Below are 18,744 nucleotides of genomic sequence, written 5' to 3' on the forward strand. Positions count from 1 at the left end.
GATAGATAGATAGATAGATAGAGAGATAGAGAGATAGATAGATAGATAGATAGATAGATAGATAGATAGATAGATAGATAGATAGATAGATAAGGTAATTGCTTCTTAATGCTTGTGCCAAATAGGTCTTGGGTTGAAATCAAACAGGCCACATATAGTTGACCTAAATTCTGCGAATATTAGCATTAGGCTGGTACCTCGCTGCCAAAGCATCCCTGGATTGTTCTCGGAATTCCACGAATCCGCTTGTGACACAGAGCATATTGCTGGACTTTCTCTGAAGCTATTTTGGGCCGAATTCTCGCTATTTTTCGCCCGGTGTTTGTATGTATGTGTGCTTGTGAGTGTGTGTGTGTGACTGTTATTTATAATGGCGGCGCAGCACTTTTAAAAGTTCACCCAAGAAAGTGCTTGTTTTTATCCACTACGTAAAGTAGGGAAACACATTTGGGCAGATTATAGACGGCGAGAGAGTAGTCACGCCCAAGGCAGCAAATCTTCCGTATAAACACAATGTCCCCATGTCGACTCTGAATATGTATTATGAAGTGAGCTTTATGAAGCGACATAAATATAAAGGTCAGAAAATAGAGTTAGCGTTACGACGGAAACGTTCTGGAAGAGAAATGTCCAAGAATGTAGGATCAGATAACAATCATGTATCGCTATTAAAAAACAACAACAACAACAAAAAACAACAGATGTAAAACAGGGGGTACAAGCTAGTATGACAAGCAAAAAGATTTGGATACAAACCTAATTGTTTACTTTGCACGGAAAATTAAATCTCAGTCCAAACAAACTAAACCAATACAATAAATCCTTTACAACAGCGGTTCTCAACCTTTTATGCTCGGCGACCCCTTTTTACGATCCCTCACTCTGCCGCGACCCCCCCCCCACCGGCAAACACACACAGCAATAGAAGAATAGACAGAAACAATTAATTTTTTAGATGGTCTTTGGTGACCCCTGGCAAATCGTCAATCGACCCCCAAGGTGGTCGCGAACCACAGGCTGAGAACCCCTGCTTTACAATAACGAATCTCAAACTTTTTAATGAGGGGAAATGTAAAATGCTGCCTTCTTTGCCACATCTGCCCTTGGTTGGCTACTGTTGTATGCTACTTTACATAATCAATACTAGAGCTGCGGGATACTTAGATAAAAGGTCATGAGATGTCCTCTTTCTGTCTTTCAGAAAAGTCAACACTCTTTGACGATTTAGTAACAACTACACGCCCACAAGTAGCCTACATGTCTAGAACTAGACATCCACAAGTACAAATCTAAAACTAGACATCCACAAGTACAAATCTAAAACTAGACATCCACAAGTACAAATCTAAAACTAGACATCCACAAGTACAAATCTTAAACTAGACATCCACAAGTACAAATCTAAAACTAGACATCCACAAGTACAAATCTAAAACTAGACATCCACAAGTACAAATCTAAAACTAGACATCCACAAGTACAAATCTTAAACTAGACATCCACAAGTACATATCTAAAACTAGACATCCACAAGTACAAATCTAAAACTAGACATCCTCAAGTACAAATCTAAAACTAGACATCCACAAGTGCAAATCTAAAACTAGACATCCACAAGTGCAAATCTAAAACTAGACATCCACAAGTACAAATCTTAAACTAGACATCCACAAGTACATATCTAAAACTAGACATCCACAAGTACAAATCTAAAACTAGACATCCTCAAGTACAAATCTAAAACTAGACATCCACAAGTGCAAATCTAAAACTAGACATCCACAAGTGCAAATCTAAAACTAGACATCCACAAGTGCAAATCTAAACCTAGACATCCACAAGTACAAATCTAAAACTAGACATCCACAAGTACAAATCTAAAACTAGACATCCACAAGTACAAATCTAAACCTAGACATTCACAAGTACAAGTCTAAACCTAGACATCCACAAGTACAAATCTAAAACTAGACATCCACAAGTACACATCTAAAACTAGACATCCACAAGTACAAATCTAAAACTAGACATCCACAAGTACACATCTAAAACTAGACATCCACAAGTACAAATCTAAAACTAGACATCCACAAGTACAAATCTAAAACTAGACATCCACAAGTACAAATCTAAAACTAGACATCCACAAGTACAAATCTAAAACTAGACACCCACAAGTACAAATCTAAAACTAGACATCCACAAGTACAAATCTAAAACTAGACACCCACAAGTACAAATCTAAAACTAGACATCCACAAGTACAAATCTAAAACTAGACATCCACAAGTACAAATCTAAAACTAGACATTTTTAACTACACGTCTAGATCTAAACATCTCAAATGCACATTTAGAATCACTCATGTAAAAGTACGAATCTATTCTAGAACTACACATGTAGAACTACACATCTAGAACAACACATACACACACGTCCTTGTTGTTAGACATACAGCCGACACATGCTCAAATGAATTCGTCAGACATCTTATTACACCTTTATTTTAAATGGAATCAGTGGGTGTATGGTGTTCTGTAGGAGGAGGAGTAACTCTGTCAACTGGGCAGTCGGGCTCTCTGGGCAGCTCATTGACCTTGGTCTTCACTCAGAGCCCAGCTCTCACCGTGGCTTCAACAGTAGTCTGCATGCGGTAACGGCCACACCCCGGCAAACCGTCTCGACTGACGGGGCCAAACCAGGTGAGGGTCAGCCAGAGCTAGTATCTGGTGAAACTATGGTCTCAGTCCACCGCCAGCATGTGAAGTCTAGTTGCGGCTGCATGGCGCTCAAGTCGGATGGACCTCATTCACCAATCGTAAATAAACACATTTAGCAACGTCATAATATCGATAAAACAATGAAAAATACGTATCACGCGACAGCCTCTATGGATTACAGAATTTGTATAGGCGATATATAGAATCACGTGGCTAAATGTTGTTTGTTTACGATTGGTGAATGAGGTCCATTGGACAACCAGGGCCATCAGGCGTCACCTAGCAAACGCCGTGGGACTATATATCACACAGATAGTAGCAAAGAGTAATACACCTACAGTCTCAAATCTCTGCTTCAGACAAAAACAAAACAAACAAAACAAAAACAGCTTTCTTTCGGACACCCCCCCCCCACCCTCTTCTTCTTCTATATTTAAAAAGAAAAATTGGTCGTTTAAAATTACTTTAAAATTAAGTATCAGGATTGAAACACCAGGGTAGCCGGTTAGTGCACTTCTTACTTGAAGACCAGTTTAAAGATTTTCTCGTGTTATATGTTGTGTTCGTACGTTATTATTGTGTGCATATTTTTTTTAAATTGCTTTTATAAAGCGCAAAATGTTTAACCCATAGACATAAATAAATATAGACTGGCCGAAGGAAGTAACTTCATGTAACTTGAAAACATGTACATCTATTGTATTCGGATTTCCGAATGTTGAAAAATTGCATGATCTTCATTCTTAGAGATTAAAAAAAAAACACTAGTGAAAATAATGTAATACTTATATAGGTTATGGCTGAAATAGATATGAATACTTAACTTTTATACTGCTCATAAATGCTGTATAATAAAGTACACAAAATTGCAAGTCACAAATTTTCGTTTCATAAAACTCTTTTATCTGCCAGTCTATATTTATTTATGTCTATGGTTTAACCTTATAACATCCTGAGTGCGCTATGTCCAATCTCTTTTGCGGACCAGTGTGGGGAGGGGGGTATCTGGAAGAAGGTTTCCGTGCTGCCTTTACGTAATCAGCAAACACAACTCTGCTGGGTCGGTATTTGAATTGGAGCTCCTTTGTTGCGTGGTCAAGCTGTTTATGCCACACATCAACCATTCATTATTTAAAATGACATAAATTCTAAAATAAACTTTAAATAGATCGACAGCCTACATTTTCTGTACTTACAAAAAGTTCGACAATTTTATTTTTTCATTGGTCGTTATAGTTGTTTATTAGCTACCTTACGTATACAACTGTATTGGTATAGTTTACACTGTGGCGACTTCCACCACGCCCCTTCCACACCTGTCATTCAAACGTGTCAATAAAAACATTAACGCCACAATTGAAAGAAAGAAAGAAAAAAGTCTAAACTATGCGAACTATGCTCCGCTGATCGACCCATGAGATCTAGGACTTCACCGCTACCGTTGACACTTATACTAGGCATTGTCTGTACGACTTAGTGCAAAAGGTTTCTAATCATTGGTGATTTCCCCCCCCCCACTTAGTTCCCGCCCTCAGACATATGTGTAGGTACATATGTGTGTGTGTGTGTTCTTGTGTGTGTGTGTGTGTGTCTAAGTGAGTAACGGGATATAACAAGTGACCACTAGAAGATGAAAGGAGTGAGTTCAGAGATGAGCTGAAACGTTTGGCTATTAGGGTATAACAATAAAACAGAGTAAGTACCTAATTACGCACGCATTGACAGAGGCCTATCTAGATAGGATAACAAAAGATAATTTTTATTGGTCCAATCAAATGGAAATTCAGTTTGACTACAATCGACAACCTCAGCGTAACTCCTGTACAACATAGATGCAAATACGAACATCCACACACGAAACACATACACACTCACAACCAGCGCTTTTTGAATTTGACTTCTATGTACTTCTCGATGACGACATATGACCTTGTAACACTGAGCACTCTGACCGGGACCTTGTAACACTCTGACCGGGACCTTGTAACACTCTGACCGGAAACTTGTAACACTCTGACCGGGACCTTGTAACACTCTGACCGGGACCTTGTAACACTCTGACAGAGAGAGTGAAAAGGTAAAACGTGTATGCAACTCTTTCAGACCCTGCGATCTATTGGGGCAGATAATGTAATGGTCATCTGCTTCTTCGGCCAACGTTTAACGCGCCAGGTGTCATGTGGCTAGCAAAACAGCCAACCGACTATACTTTCCTCAATTAATCTTAGGTACCCATTAGATTTGGGTGGACTCATGGGCGTGCTTAGAATCCCGAAACCGAAAATCCGCAGCCTTCACCGAGATTCAAACCCGAGAATTTTCGGTTCGGAAGCAGAGCGCGTTATTACTCAGCCACCGCACCGCATAATTAATTTGACCCGCTACGATATTTTGAGAACCTTTTCTCACTGTTCTCACCAATTCTGTTCGTTGTGAATTGATCTGCTATAATTTGTAAGTTTTGTGGATCCATCATTCAAAGGAGATCTCGTATTATCACGCTAACACAGTCCTGCCCGAAACTACGCCCTGCAGGCAAGATCCTGCCTCGTGTTTACGCTTCTACCCAACCGCTTGAATCTTGCCCACAATTGGATAACAGGAAGCCCCAGGCGAAGTGAGTTTCGTGGCCCCAAATTAAGTTTAAAACAAAAAAACAATCGGAGGCCTTAGGCTGCTGCCTAGTTTGCCTATGACTAAGGCCGGCCCTGTCCACAATGCGGAATGAAGTCACCGAGGCTCGGTTCCGTTGGGCATGTTTTTTGGTGGTGGAGCGATCTGTGACAAGACTGTTGGAAGTGTACGTGGTCCACAGCCAATGTACAAGTAGCTGACCAATGCAAATGTACGTGGTCCACAGCCAATGTACAAGTAGCTGACCAATCCAAATGTACGTGGTCCACAGTCAATGTACAAGTAGCTGACCAATGCAAATGTACGTGGTCCACAGCCAATGTACAAGTAGCTGACCAACCCAAATGTACGTTGTCCACAGCCAATGTACAAGTAGCTAACTGACCAATCCAAATGTACGTGGCCCACAGCGAATGTACAAGTAGCTGACCAATCCAAATGTACGTTGTCCACAGCAAATGTACAAGTAGCTAACTGACCAATCCAAATGTACGTGGCCCACAGCAAATGTACCAGTAGCTGACCAATCCAAATGTACGTTGTCCACAGCAAATGTACAAGTAGCTGACCAATGCAAATGTACGTGGTCCACAGCCAATGTACAAGTAGCTGACCAATGCAAATGTACGTGGTCCACAGCCAATGTACAAGTAGCTGACCAATGCAAATGTACGTGGTCCACAGCCAATGTACAAGTAGCTGACCAATGCAAATGTACGTGGTCCACAGCCAATGTACAAGTAGCTGACCAATGCAAATGTACGTGGTCCACAGCCAATGTACAAGTAGCTGACCAATGCAAATGTACGTGGTCCACAGCCAATGTACAAGTAGCTGACCAATGCAAATGTACGTGGTCCACAGTCAATGTACAAGTAGCTGACCAATGCAAATGTACGTGGTCCACAGCAAATGTACAAGTAGCTGACCAATGCAAATGTACGTGGTCCACAGTCAATGTACAAGTAGCTGACCAATGCAAATGTACGTGGTCCACAGCCAATGTACAAGTAGCTTACTGACCAATTCAAAAATTTTTTTTTATTATAACCCAATTTCTGCGACAAAACAAGCAAAATGTAAAAACTTCTTTAAACAGAACAAAGCTTATTGAAGTGAAAGAACCGCACAGTTACTGTTGTATCCAACAGTACTGCAAGATTTATCTCCCCTTTCTATATAAAACATAATTATTACCACTAATTAATTGAATAATTTGTTATTTTATCTTCTTATCTTTATGTTATCTAAGCAAAAATTAGTCGCAATAGCACAATGAAGAAGTCATTCTCTCAGCGTCGGATACGTTTGCTATCTCAAAGGGAGGTCGCACACACTACTTAGAGAGAAGATGAATGTGGTGACATTATCACACGTACCTACCTCGAAGATATATCGACTCACACACTCCCTTAAGTACAGACCCCCTCCGCCCTCTCACGCCCTAAGCATTAGCGCCCACTCAGGCTAAGTCGCCCGATACATCCCTAGGATGTGGGTCGAGGGATTAAACGGCTATCCATTTCCGCCGGAGCGGCGCCATGACCGTTCGGAATGTGGCGACACCTGGAGTATTATCAATGAAGGTCCCCGCCAAGGGGGGTGGGGGATAGTGATGGGGAGGGAAGCGGGGTGAGTACGGGTTCGAATCAATAGATAAAATGTTTTCATTTAAGTAACACCTTGTTGTGTATTTTCTTTAATCCTACGAGCAACAAAGTTACAGTAACTATAGTCCGTCTGTCGCCGAGTAACAAATTTACAGTAACTCTAGTCCTTCTGTCGCCGTTGTGGTTCAACCCACAGATGTCAACTGTCTTGAATCATCAATCGTTATAGATATATTTATGCTTATAATAGACTTTATTCGATACGTGTGACCTTACAAATATATATATGTCTCCCCTGTGGTTCAAAGCTGTAAATGTTTGTAGACAAGTCTATCAGCCAACAGCGAAGAAAACAGAATTTTTAGAAAAGCTGAGAATCATCAAAGCGAGCAATTCTGCAACAGACCAGACCTTCCTATGCATTGTGTTTGGTCGGCTGCTCAAGGCGAAGATAGAATTGCATAGCCTTCGAATTTATGGGAATAGAATGGTGCTCATCTTTGATCACGGGAAGACCTATTATTATTATTATATTATAAAAGAGCGAGTATTCATTCTCTGGCGAAGCCAGGGTCGAGTTTCGCTAAAGAGAAACAAAATTCATCGTAGTTCTTTTAACAGTTTCCACTGAGGAATTTTCTGATGATGTGGCAGGTCTGCAGCAGTACCGCCCTCTGACAGGCAACGAAGATGTTCCTAGGAATGTTAAGGGCCTTGAAGGTGTCTGTGAGGTCAGTTGTTATTATCCCCTCGGTTGATATAACAATGGGGCATATTGTTATTTTGGACAACTTCCATAGACGCTTAATCTCCAAGCCTAGGTTCCCATATTTTCTTTGTTATTCTATCTCAGTTTTTCTTAAATTATGTGACAGTGGTACGGCGATATCGATAAAAACTTTGTATAAATTCATTGTAAGTAGATTGATACGGTTCTAAATAAATCATCACATTGACGACACTACCTGATAATAAAAGTGACGAAACTAGGAAATATTTATTTACAACTTTTCTTCTTCTTTCTCTTTTAAAATGGCAAAGGAGGGGGGGGGCAGGGTTTAAACTCGGTGCCATTGTAATGACATCCCGAAGTGCATACCGCATGACAAGGACGCCTTCCGGAACAAATGTTTATCTGAGTGACTTATCTATTTATGGCATGTTTAGGGTCGTGGAAGAAATCTGAAATTAGTCGTATAAACAAGATTTGATCCCAGCACTTCTATATGACTTAATTATGAGCTAACTAAAGGACGCTTTCTGGTTTTTGTTCACCTTTTTGTTTCTTGTTCATATTTTTTTTTTGTCGTCTGCTCACCTTGTCAATCTTACCAAACAAAATCTAAACTCACGGTTTCTCTAAAAGTTCGTTAAGTGCCGTTTGAAAAACATAAAATTGTTGCACTTTCAAACTAAATCTCCCAGTACCAATTAGTGTAAAACTCTGCGTAATCCAGCAAAGCTGAACAAGAAAATTCTGGATTCTTTTACTAATACTTTCTATCCTTTCATTTTAAATAACGAGGTCGTGAAGTGCGTGGTTCCACACACACACACATACATCCACACACACATCCACACACACAGACACGCATCCACACACACACACATTTCCTTTCTTGCACTTTAGAACCTGATGAACTGTCGCGCGCACCAGCCACAGAAATACTTCGAACTGTACACTGTACACATGATTGGAACACGTCCATGAAAACTTAGCAGACGTCGTTTGTTATCACACGACAGTTTTAAGGTTGGATGAATCCGTCCATCCCAGTGGCGCTACAGCCCACGAAGGGCTCTGGCCTGCTTCAACACATCCCTCCATTCAGATCTCTCCAGGGCCTTTTGTCTCCACCCTCTAACCCAAAGCTGTTGTCCATCTGAAGGTTGCATTAATGGCACTAGGATCTGATCATTCTATTTTAAGACACACACTCAAAGCAGACAGCAGACCCCACGTGATCATTGAAAGTCAAAGTCTTTCGAGAGTTTTATGACACGAGACTGTTTTTAAAGTGTATTGCATTGTATGCCGGTAAAGCCTTCTATCTATAAATAATTCTCTTCGTGGCCCAACCATGCGGGACACCACGATGAAAAAGTCATGGAAAGATAACTCTTTGATTTCTGCAAGTCGGACTAGAGTTACCCCAAGTAACTTTCGCGGTGACAGAGAGCGAGGCTCAGAAAAAAAAGAGGGGGAGGGGGGATAAGCTACGTAAAATATAATCTAGATCTAGATCTAAAACTAAAATTTAGATTACGTAGATTCTATATAACCTATAGATTCTGGTTCTACTTGTCGCAAGATGGGGGATCATCAACACACCTACCGAAGGGACTAATTGTTCAAAGTCGCTCCTAGGAAGATATGTCAAGGACTGTTAAATAGTCCTGATCAAGTCACCTTAACCCATTCAGTTGAAGCGTATTGCAATTTTGGTTGCCTAGATGCAGATACATTTTTTTTTGTTCTCGGGATATTTTCTTACAAAATCAGTAGAAGATTACATTGTCAAAAACACACACAAGAAAAAAACAATAAAATACCATGTTTTCACAACAATTTAGGTTAACATTGTTCAGAGTTCAGAAATTGTTCAGAAATAGTTCAAACTTCATGCTCATTAGGTTGTCTTTTTTTCTCTGTCGTAGACAAACGAATCATACATGTGCTAACATGCCAAACGAGCGAAGTCCTGACATTGGGATTCTATTGAAAGTAACTTTCTTTAGTTTCTATGGAAGCCTGGAAGCCAAGAAATTCCGAGAAACATAATTAGAAATGTTTCTGTTGGTACGTTTACTAGCTGAATTTCTATTGTAAATGATTTTATGTCCAAAAACATAAACTTAAAAAAAAAATTCTGTTGAAGAGTTGACATGGCCAAAAACACTCAAGACAAAACAATTGAAATTAACATCGTCCAGATATTGTTCAAACTTGACGGTCATTTGGTTGTCTATTGTCCTCTGTGGTAGACACATGTACGTACACACTAACTAGGTCTTTGAAACTGGGATTCTTTCGAAAGGAACTGTCTTTGGTTTCTATGGAAGCCCAAAAATTCCGAGAAACGAAATGATAATTGTTTTTGTTGGTGCATTTACCAGCTGACAAGCATGAGTTCCTATTGTGACTGTTTTTAAGTACAACACAATATACATCACTCAGTCATAGATGATAATTGTTTGGGCATGTGATGTTAATTTGTCATGAAGCTATTTTTATAACTTTGTTTACATTCTTAAAACTGGTGCATAGGTTTATGTATACAATTGGAACAAAAAAATAATATTTCTGTCTTAATGAGTCCATGGGGCAGATGTTATGTTTTCGATTTTCTTGGATCAGTGGCAGACGACAATGTCATACGGCGATCACAGCGACTCATCTTTGCTTTTACAAAAGATGTGAAGTAAAAATCAGGGTTAGACTTAAGTTATGCTATAGACTGAACGAAAATGGTTGTCCAGTTTGGGCTTTTAAGTTCACGTCTGCAATAAGGTGCCCGGGGGAAAGGTTTCAGTAAGCAGGCTCAGAGATATCGAGTGAAACCACAGAGAAGCAACGAGACATGAGGGGTTAGTGCGAGACCAACAAAGAGGGCATCAAATCTTGCTAGCCTATGCTCCTTATCTAGCAGGTGAGCCCCATCTAGTCCAAGCGCCCTATCGAGCCCAAGGCATTTAATCTCGCCAATGCAATCTATTTATCTGATGCAGCATATAATAAAGCCCCATTCGTACAATCAAGTCCATGCGCCCCATCTAGCGCCTATGCCCCCTACCTATGTGCATCCGAACTAGAGTATGCGCCCCATCTAGCTAGTGCGCCCCCCATCTTGCAAAAGGAATTCAAACATATGGGGTAACTCTGCCTCGTGTCTTGAACCATGAAAATATTTTGGGGATTACATAATTGAGAAAGTGTGCTGTAAAGCAAATAGCGTATAGATTCACGTGCCCAGCGCCCCATTTCCCTCACAGCGCCCCACATCTCACCTAACGCCCCTTTCTCACCTTGCCCTCTACACAATGGTAAGATATATATATAAAAAAAACCCCGTAATGTTTTCTTTGAATGTATCTGAAATCATCTGGATGATTCACTCATTCTACCTGTCCGGGTAAAAGCGGTTCTCACATATTTATTAAGTAGACTCAGGTAATGAAAACTCAAAACACTTTTATATGGAATAATTTTGTTTTCTCTTTAAATGGAGGAAATCTAATATAACAAAGTTAAAGAAAAAAGGAGACCAGTATCGATTACAACAATTTAAAAAACAATGTATCTGTTGATGCGATATTTATCATTATAATAATAAATTATTATAGTACATTCAATTTTGGAAAAGTTTTGATAGTCTTAGATATGTGGTCTTTATTAATTCTCAAAGATGTGGTCATAAATGTGGAGTTCGTCTCTCGATACTTTCAATAAAAAAAATAATTCTATAAGTGATTCTCATTTATGCCGGAAAAAAAACATAAACAACTTACTTTTTGTTGGTGTACAAAATAAAGTGTTGAGAAGGTTTACGGTAATTATTTTGTGCTTATTTTAGAAACACTGAATCTTCTTAGAATTATCTAATCATTTCGGTTTAGAGGCTAAAATAATTTCAATATAAAAGAAGCACTAGGTTTTCACTTTATGACTTAAAACTTAAAAAACAAAAAGCCCAACTTACTAGTGATACTTAACAGAAGTTCATACAATGATCTAAGCTAGGTGTTTGATATATATATTGAAGCTAATTCTTTTCATTGAGCTGGGAACGGCCAAGTTCAATTTAGCGTCCTTGACATTGGTTTATTATAAAAAAAATCTCTGCACCAACAACAGATGATCACGCTGTAGAGACGAGGCCAGTAGTTACAGATGGCCTGAACACTGACCTGCGTCGTCACAACCTGTGGGCAACTAAGACCAATAGCTCGTCGTACAGACCTATGAGGTGGCAGAGAGCTATTGGTCTAAACTGCCCACAGGTTGTGACGTTGCAGGTCAGTGTTCAGGTCTTCTGTAATGATTGGTAACTAATAGAGACGAGATGGAATCCTAGAACAATAGAGGCAAGCAAGAAAAAACAACAACATAAAAGCGTAATTGTAAAGAAGGGTCCTAATGTTTCCTTTTGTGTTAAGTCATTCTGCGGGCCGAGGTGGCTGAGTGGTTAAGCGGCTGGGTTTAGGGATCTCGGGTTCCGATCTTAGTGAGGAATAGGATTTTAACTACGGGATTTATTAGGACTAGATCAAACATCACAATATGTTTAGTTAAATTATCACATTATGCCTAGTTGAAACAACACAATATGCCTAGTTGAAACAACACAATATGCCTAGTTGAAACAACACAATATGTCTAGTTGAAACATCACAATATATCTAGTAAAAAAATAAGAATATGTCTAGTTGAAACATCACAAAATGTCTAGTTGAAACATCATAATATGTCTAGTTGAAATACAATATGTCTAGTTGAAATACAATATGTCTAGTTGAAATACAATATGTCTAGTTGAAATACAATATGTCTAGTAGAAACACAATATGTCTAGTAGAAATACGATATGTCTAGTTGAAATACAATATGTCTAGTTGAAATACAATATGTCTAGTAGAAATATGATATGTCTAGTTGAAATACAATATGTCTAGTTGAAATACAATATGTCTAGTTGAAATACAATTTGTCTAGTAGAAACACAATATGTCTAGTAGAAATACGATATGTCTAGTTGAAATACAATATGTCTAGTTGAAATACAATATGTCTAGTTGAAATACAATATGTCTAGTAGAAACACAATATGTCTAGTAGAAATACAATATGTCTAGTTGAAATACAATATGTCTAGTAGAAACACAATATGTCTAGTAGAAATACAATATGTCTAGTAGAAACACAATATTTCTAGTTGAAATACAATATGTCTAGTAGAAATATGATATGTCTAGTAGAAATACGATATGTCTAGTTGAAATACAATATGTCTAGTTGAAATACAAAATGTCTAGTTGAAACATTTCAGCTTGAAAAACAAACTTGATTAGAATAAACGTAGCATAAATTAGTGTTATATAATTTAAAATTGTGTTCGATTCCAGCTACAAATATATAAAGAACGAATAGTTCTATTAATAACACACCAAGGGGGGGACAAATCCAATTTCAAAATGTAGCACGAATTGATTGCAACACGCGCACTCGACAGAATGAGAACCTCTGACTGAAGATTGCAACAAACTCATCTATCAAATATGTGAGCACAACAGACCCTCAAAAAGCATTTTCTCACGTCTTCAGGCCTGATACTCACCCTCACCTCGGCACGCGCGATCAAGGGGAAATAACTATGCTAACAGCAAGCGAACTGTAGTATTCATAAAAAAAACAAACAAGATAAATTGAATTACCTCCCATTAATTTTTTCACAACTTTTTTTCGGTAACAATCTTTGTGATTTTTTTTTTTTTTTTGTTCTCTTTGTCTATTTATTTGTTTCTGTAAACGAAAATGATATTGTGTTTGATGTTTACTCGGTAAACAAACCGTCTAGGAATGCGGACAATCAAAGAGAGATAGTAAACTGGGTGAAAACAGGTAATTAGGTGAGCTATAGATGGGATTTAGACCACTGAGTCTCAATCAGATTTCCGAAAGGGTCCTAGTTAGAGGGAGCTGTCTTTTGGGAGAGGCAGACAGTGAAGAAGTGACGGGAAGACAATGGCAAAGAATTGCAAAAGACAGAGAGGATTGGAGAGAGGCTCTCAAATGATAACGTCTGGTACCTCAACAGTCAAAGGAAACCAAGAGACTTATGAAGGTGAAGGAATATTTCCCAGTTCTAATGTCTAGACAATAGAAGAGTCCAGGGCCGGTCCTAGCTATTGCGGGGCCCTATTCGAAACGAACTGCGCGGGGCCTAGTCAGGGTAGGGATAAGCATAATGTCAACATTAAGATTTCATATTATAAAATACATTCGTCTTTGCAATAAATTTTTATTAAACGAAAGCTGACGATGCCGTTTTATTGTTTTAATTGCGCGTAGGATTGGCACCCCAAAATGACAGTTATCTCTATTTTTCAAGTGATTTTAGTGAGTTTTCAGGAGATTTTTAATTTCAGGAGATTTCATGAACCTTTTGGCATATTTTGCAATTGCAAGAGATTTCCACTAGCCCCTGGATAACCAGGAAGCTGCACAAAACATGTTATATATATTATACATTATATATAAGTTATGTTTTAAATGTAATTATTTACACCTAGAATTAGCGCGGGGCCTGTGAAGTGCGGGTCCTAAGTCCGGCCCTGTAGAAGACTTTCTGTAGAAAGTAAAAATGTCACAGTTCTAAAGACTAAACAAATAGAAGACTTTCTGTAGAAAGTAAAAATGTCACAGTTCTAAAGTCTAAACAAATAGAAGACTTTCTGTAGAAAGTAAGAATGTCACAGTTCTAAAGTCTAAACGAATAGAAGACTTTCTGTAGAAAGTAAAAATTACAAATGCATTATCAAAGTGTATTCTATGGTGCATTTGATAATAAATCATATAGTACTACTGTGTTGTCACAATTTCCTTTAAGTCTTTCATTGCAAAGAATTTAATAGTACTATAATGTACATAAGGCTAACATGTATACACAAGCAAATCCACTAGATGTTTTTTTTTTCTCATTGTTCACAGCACACACACATGACTCCTCTCCAGTCCACTAACTGGCCAGGTACACTCTCTTGACCATGTGTCACGGTTGGCCACACATGCCGTATAATAGCTGTGTCGCAACAATTATATAAAATAGTAAATATTATGATATCTAAATAATGACACACGTTTCTCCCGAATACATTTGTTGGGCATGTTTTTAAAATGAAGTAAACAATCCAGAAACGTCTAATGTCAGAGACTAATAGGGACACATAGTTAGCTATTGAGTCGCCATTGAGACCATATCTTATATAATACAGACGTTACTTCAAAAAAGAAGATCATTACGCCCTACGCGTCATGCATTTAGTCATGCATGTTAACCAATGGCTTAAATTCTGCCAAGTCACTGGTTTTCCTGGCTAGCTCAGGCAATCCATTTCATGCTCTAATAGCACTAGGAAAGAATGAGCACTTGTAAAAATTTGTCTTAGAAAACTGTTAGTATTGCGAGTTATGAAATATGAAATGTTTGAAGTATCCATAGGTGTTAGCAGCATTTTTTTTTTTACTTCCAGAGATCATATAATAAACTGTTATAGAGATATGACGCTAAAAAAAGTGACCAGCGGGAAAGAGCGCCGAACCAACAAAAAAGCTGAGAGAAGAAGCAGGCCTATCTGCAACTGACCAAACCCACCCATGCCAAATATGCTGCAGGCTTTTTTTATTTAGAGTGCCCATTTTGTCAAAACAAAAAAAGATTTTCGCGTTAACCGGGTTAACACTGACTAGGGCCGGTAGTGACCAATAACTCGTTGCCACGTCACGGGTCAGAGTTCAGTTCCACTATGACGTTTGGTCTTGGTTGAATACAATCCTATTTCAGTAGCGTAGAATCATTCGGAGCATCTTTAAAAAAAACCGGAACTAAGATATGACCTAGTTCGACTATCTACATTTTGACCTAAAATGTTGCAAAATGTTTTACATGTTTCGGATGTTCCTTCAGATTTGAAGATAGTTTACTTCCTAGTCCAAACCTCCCGCAGGACGACGGGGGATGGGAGCGGGCAAGGATTTGAACCCTCGACCATAGATAAATCCGAACGACAGTCCAGCGCGCAAACCGCACGACCAGGCAGCCATCCAACTTTCCCGCACCTTACGGACCTAGTTCAGAAGGTGAACATAAGCTGCCTAATCAATTGCTCAGTGAAACTAAGACAATGTTTATAGAACTTTTTAATCTAGAACCTTGTTGTCATTTGTTTAGAAAAAGTTTAGGTATTCGGTTGTTGTGCTGGCCACGTGACTCTCTTCTAATCTCAGAGCCATTCAAAAACGTCTTTTAGGCCTCTCATTTAACTCTTTCTCTCCTAACAAACGATACCAACGTCGATTCCACCAGAATGTGGTACAAAAATTGCGGAGAGAAAGAGTTAACTTTCCCGCACCTTACGGTATATAGATTTATATTTCTCGTAATGAGCGCCCTTCAATCGATGGTGTTTTGTGGATTTGAGAACCGCCGTGCCCTAGTGAATGCAATCAGCGTCTTGCACTCAAGCCAGTAATGAAAGAAGAGTGGCGTACTTAAGAGGTCAAGCTGTGAAGTCCTAATTGATTTGATGTCTAACATCTCGGGGCTTTGTCGAACTGCTGCCGGCGGGTGGCATTAGACCAGACTAGGTTCTGCTACCGTTCTGCTTTGTACCTGTTACATGCCCTTGAGTGTAGATATTATCTTTGCTAGTACTCAAGTTTCGGAAATTTTCGGCCTAAAAAGAAGATACTGCTATAATTTTAAAAAGTGTATAATAATAATAATAATAATGATAATAATAATCTTTATTATCCGTATGGAAATTTGTCTTATAATTTGTGCATTACACCAAACAAAAAACATTATAACTATAAGAAACCAAAGTGTACATTCACACCAGACTCACTCCTAATTTACATGTGACAAAGTTTATACCCTTTTGGTAAGCAAATTGTAAACGGTCTAACTTATTACAAAGATCATTCAGAAGAAACATTTTAACCAATTTTTCTAAACATTTAGACACAATGGAAGTAAGTGAAACAGGTGTATAGTCACTCATTTCCTTCGGTTTGGAAACCTTTGGCACAGGTACAATTATAGATGACTATAGATATTGCTTTTGTTTTGTTGATTATTGCACATTGAAAAATAACTATGCGTACTACTGGTACAAGTGATTTGAAGTGATAAGTAGAGATATACAGGTCGAAGGTCGTAGTAGCAGACGATAAGAAGTTTGACTTGTGATGGAAATTAGGTCACCATAAACCAGCGCGCCCAACGGAGGACAGAAAGGACAAAGTCACCTTTAAAACCTAAGCTTGCGGGGGCACCGTGAGTGGCGTGAATGAAATCCTGAACCAAAAGCAAATAAAATGTGTGTGTGGGGGGTATTTATCCTTAGCGTTGTATTTACGTGAATGATGAGACTACGAGGAGGGAGAGGTTTTAAATGATTTCATAAAGTATCTGTTTATCTAGAAAAAAAAAATGAACCCAACTATCGTCTGCTAAAATTTGATGGGTGGTCGTCTGCTATAATTCACAGTTTTTTTCTTCTTCGCACTGAATATTATATATGAGAAAAAGTTGTAACTGTTAAGCACACCTGGACCCACCTGTACGTGTGAACAGGGTAGAATACTTTTAGAACATATCTCTGGAGACATTGAGATAGGAATACACCAAATCTCACATAGGAGATGAAAGGGACGTAATCTACTTTTTTAAAAAGCTTATTTTGTGTGAAGTGCAGACGTTGGAGTTACCTCCCTTTTATGTTGAAAAAAAAAAAAAAAGTTTTTATGGTCTTGTGCTTTTGCAGTGTAAGGCCTCGCCATATATATGGACACTGATGGACACTGTATAGATGAAGCGATGTATATGCATACTGGTTGGTTCAAAAGAGAGTATAGTGAAAAAGATTTTATTATATCATAGCTAGAGGTGCTAACTGATATTACGTATTGTGCATACAAATAATCCAGCGTTATTTTAAACATTAAGAATACTTATTCATTTTAACTCATTCTCTCCTAATTGGAGATACCATCGGTGATTTGACCTCATTAAATTAAATTAACGTTTTATAAAATTTCCTTCGTGTTATATAACAAGAGACTGTACTGTCCTTTCATTCTAGACCAAATAAAACATTTTCTGATAACAAACGAGAACGTTATTCAAGCTTTACCATAACAGGGTAAAAAAAAAAAAAAACAATTAGAAAATGAAGGGCCCTCCACAAAAGTAGCTGATCACCAAACGAGGCTTGAACTAAAACTGTCATGTATGTCATGGAGATCTGTGGCTGATCACCAAACGATTTCCTGCAACATGAGCTTTCTATGTGTATTAAAAACAAACGAAAAATAAAAAAAAAAAGGGTGAGGGGTGCACCCCTTTATTCTTGAAGCCCAGTCTGAGCCCCAATCATTTGCAGAAACCTACTCCCAGACCTGATTTATAGATACAGTGGGATATTTGCAAAATTTTGGAAATAAACAAAAATGGCTTACCATTTTCGGCGTATCTGTGTCCAGCACGTGATAATCCAGGTGTATTTACAGTAATCCAATGAAATCAAATAATCCAAAGGAAATCACAAAATAAAGATTTTAGCTTTTTGATTAAACCAATCTCTTATATCTGAAGAGCGATCAAGTCAACATTAGTCTCAGAACTCAATTTGATGATGACAGTCAATCAGCAAGAAATGGATATCCAACTTACAGATCAAGTAATTTTAATCCATCCGTGGATCAAACAACATGATGTTGAAATCTGTTGGGATTGAATAGAAAGCGAAGATTGCTAGAAACTAATACATGCAACTAAACATACATATTTAGACACATAAAACCCCTCAATAAATACACAGATATACATAAAGTCTAAAACGCAAACACATTCTATTTTAAAATTTACATTACATATTACTGTTCTCAGCTGTTTACACTTTTGGCAAAAAAAAAAAGAAAATAAGTTTGACTTATTCTGTTAACCACCAGGGCCGGCCTTGTTCTTCCAGCCAGCTTTTGGCTGCTGAGCTGTGAGCTC

General features: G+C 38.3%; 1 protein-coding gene across 1 annotated transcript in view; it reads right to left on the minus strand.

The window, feature by feature from the left end:
• The window catches only part of LOC106072418 (uncharacterized), a 241,028-nt gene extending 222,606 nt beyond the window's left edge, over positions 1–18,422 (minus strand). Inside the window, exon 1 of the mRNA XM_056013467.1 lies at positions 18,204–18,422. Coding sequence (XP_055869442.1) covers positions 18,204–18,206 — 3 coding nt within the window. The 5' untranslated portion in view covers positions 18,207–18,422. The remainder of the gene's footprint in view (positions 1–18,203) is intronic.
• Positions 18,423–18,744: the final 322 nt, after the last annotated feature.

The sequence above is a fragment of the Biomphalaria glabrata genome, chromosome 16 (genome assembly GCF_947242115.1).
Source record: "Biomphalaria glabrata chromosome 16, xgBioGlab47.1, whole genome shotgun sequence".
NCBI lineage: Eukaryota > Metazoa > Mollusca > Gastropoda > Planorbidae > Biomphalaria > Biomphalaria glabrata.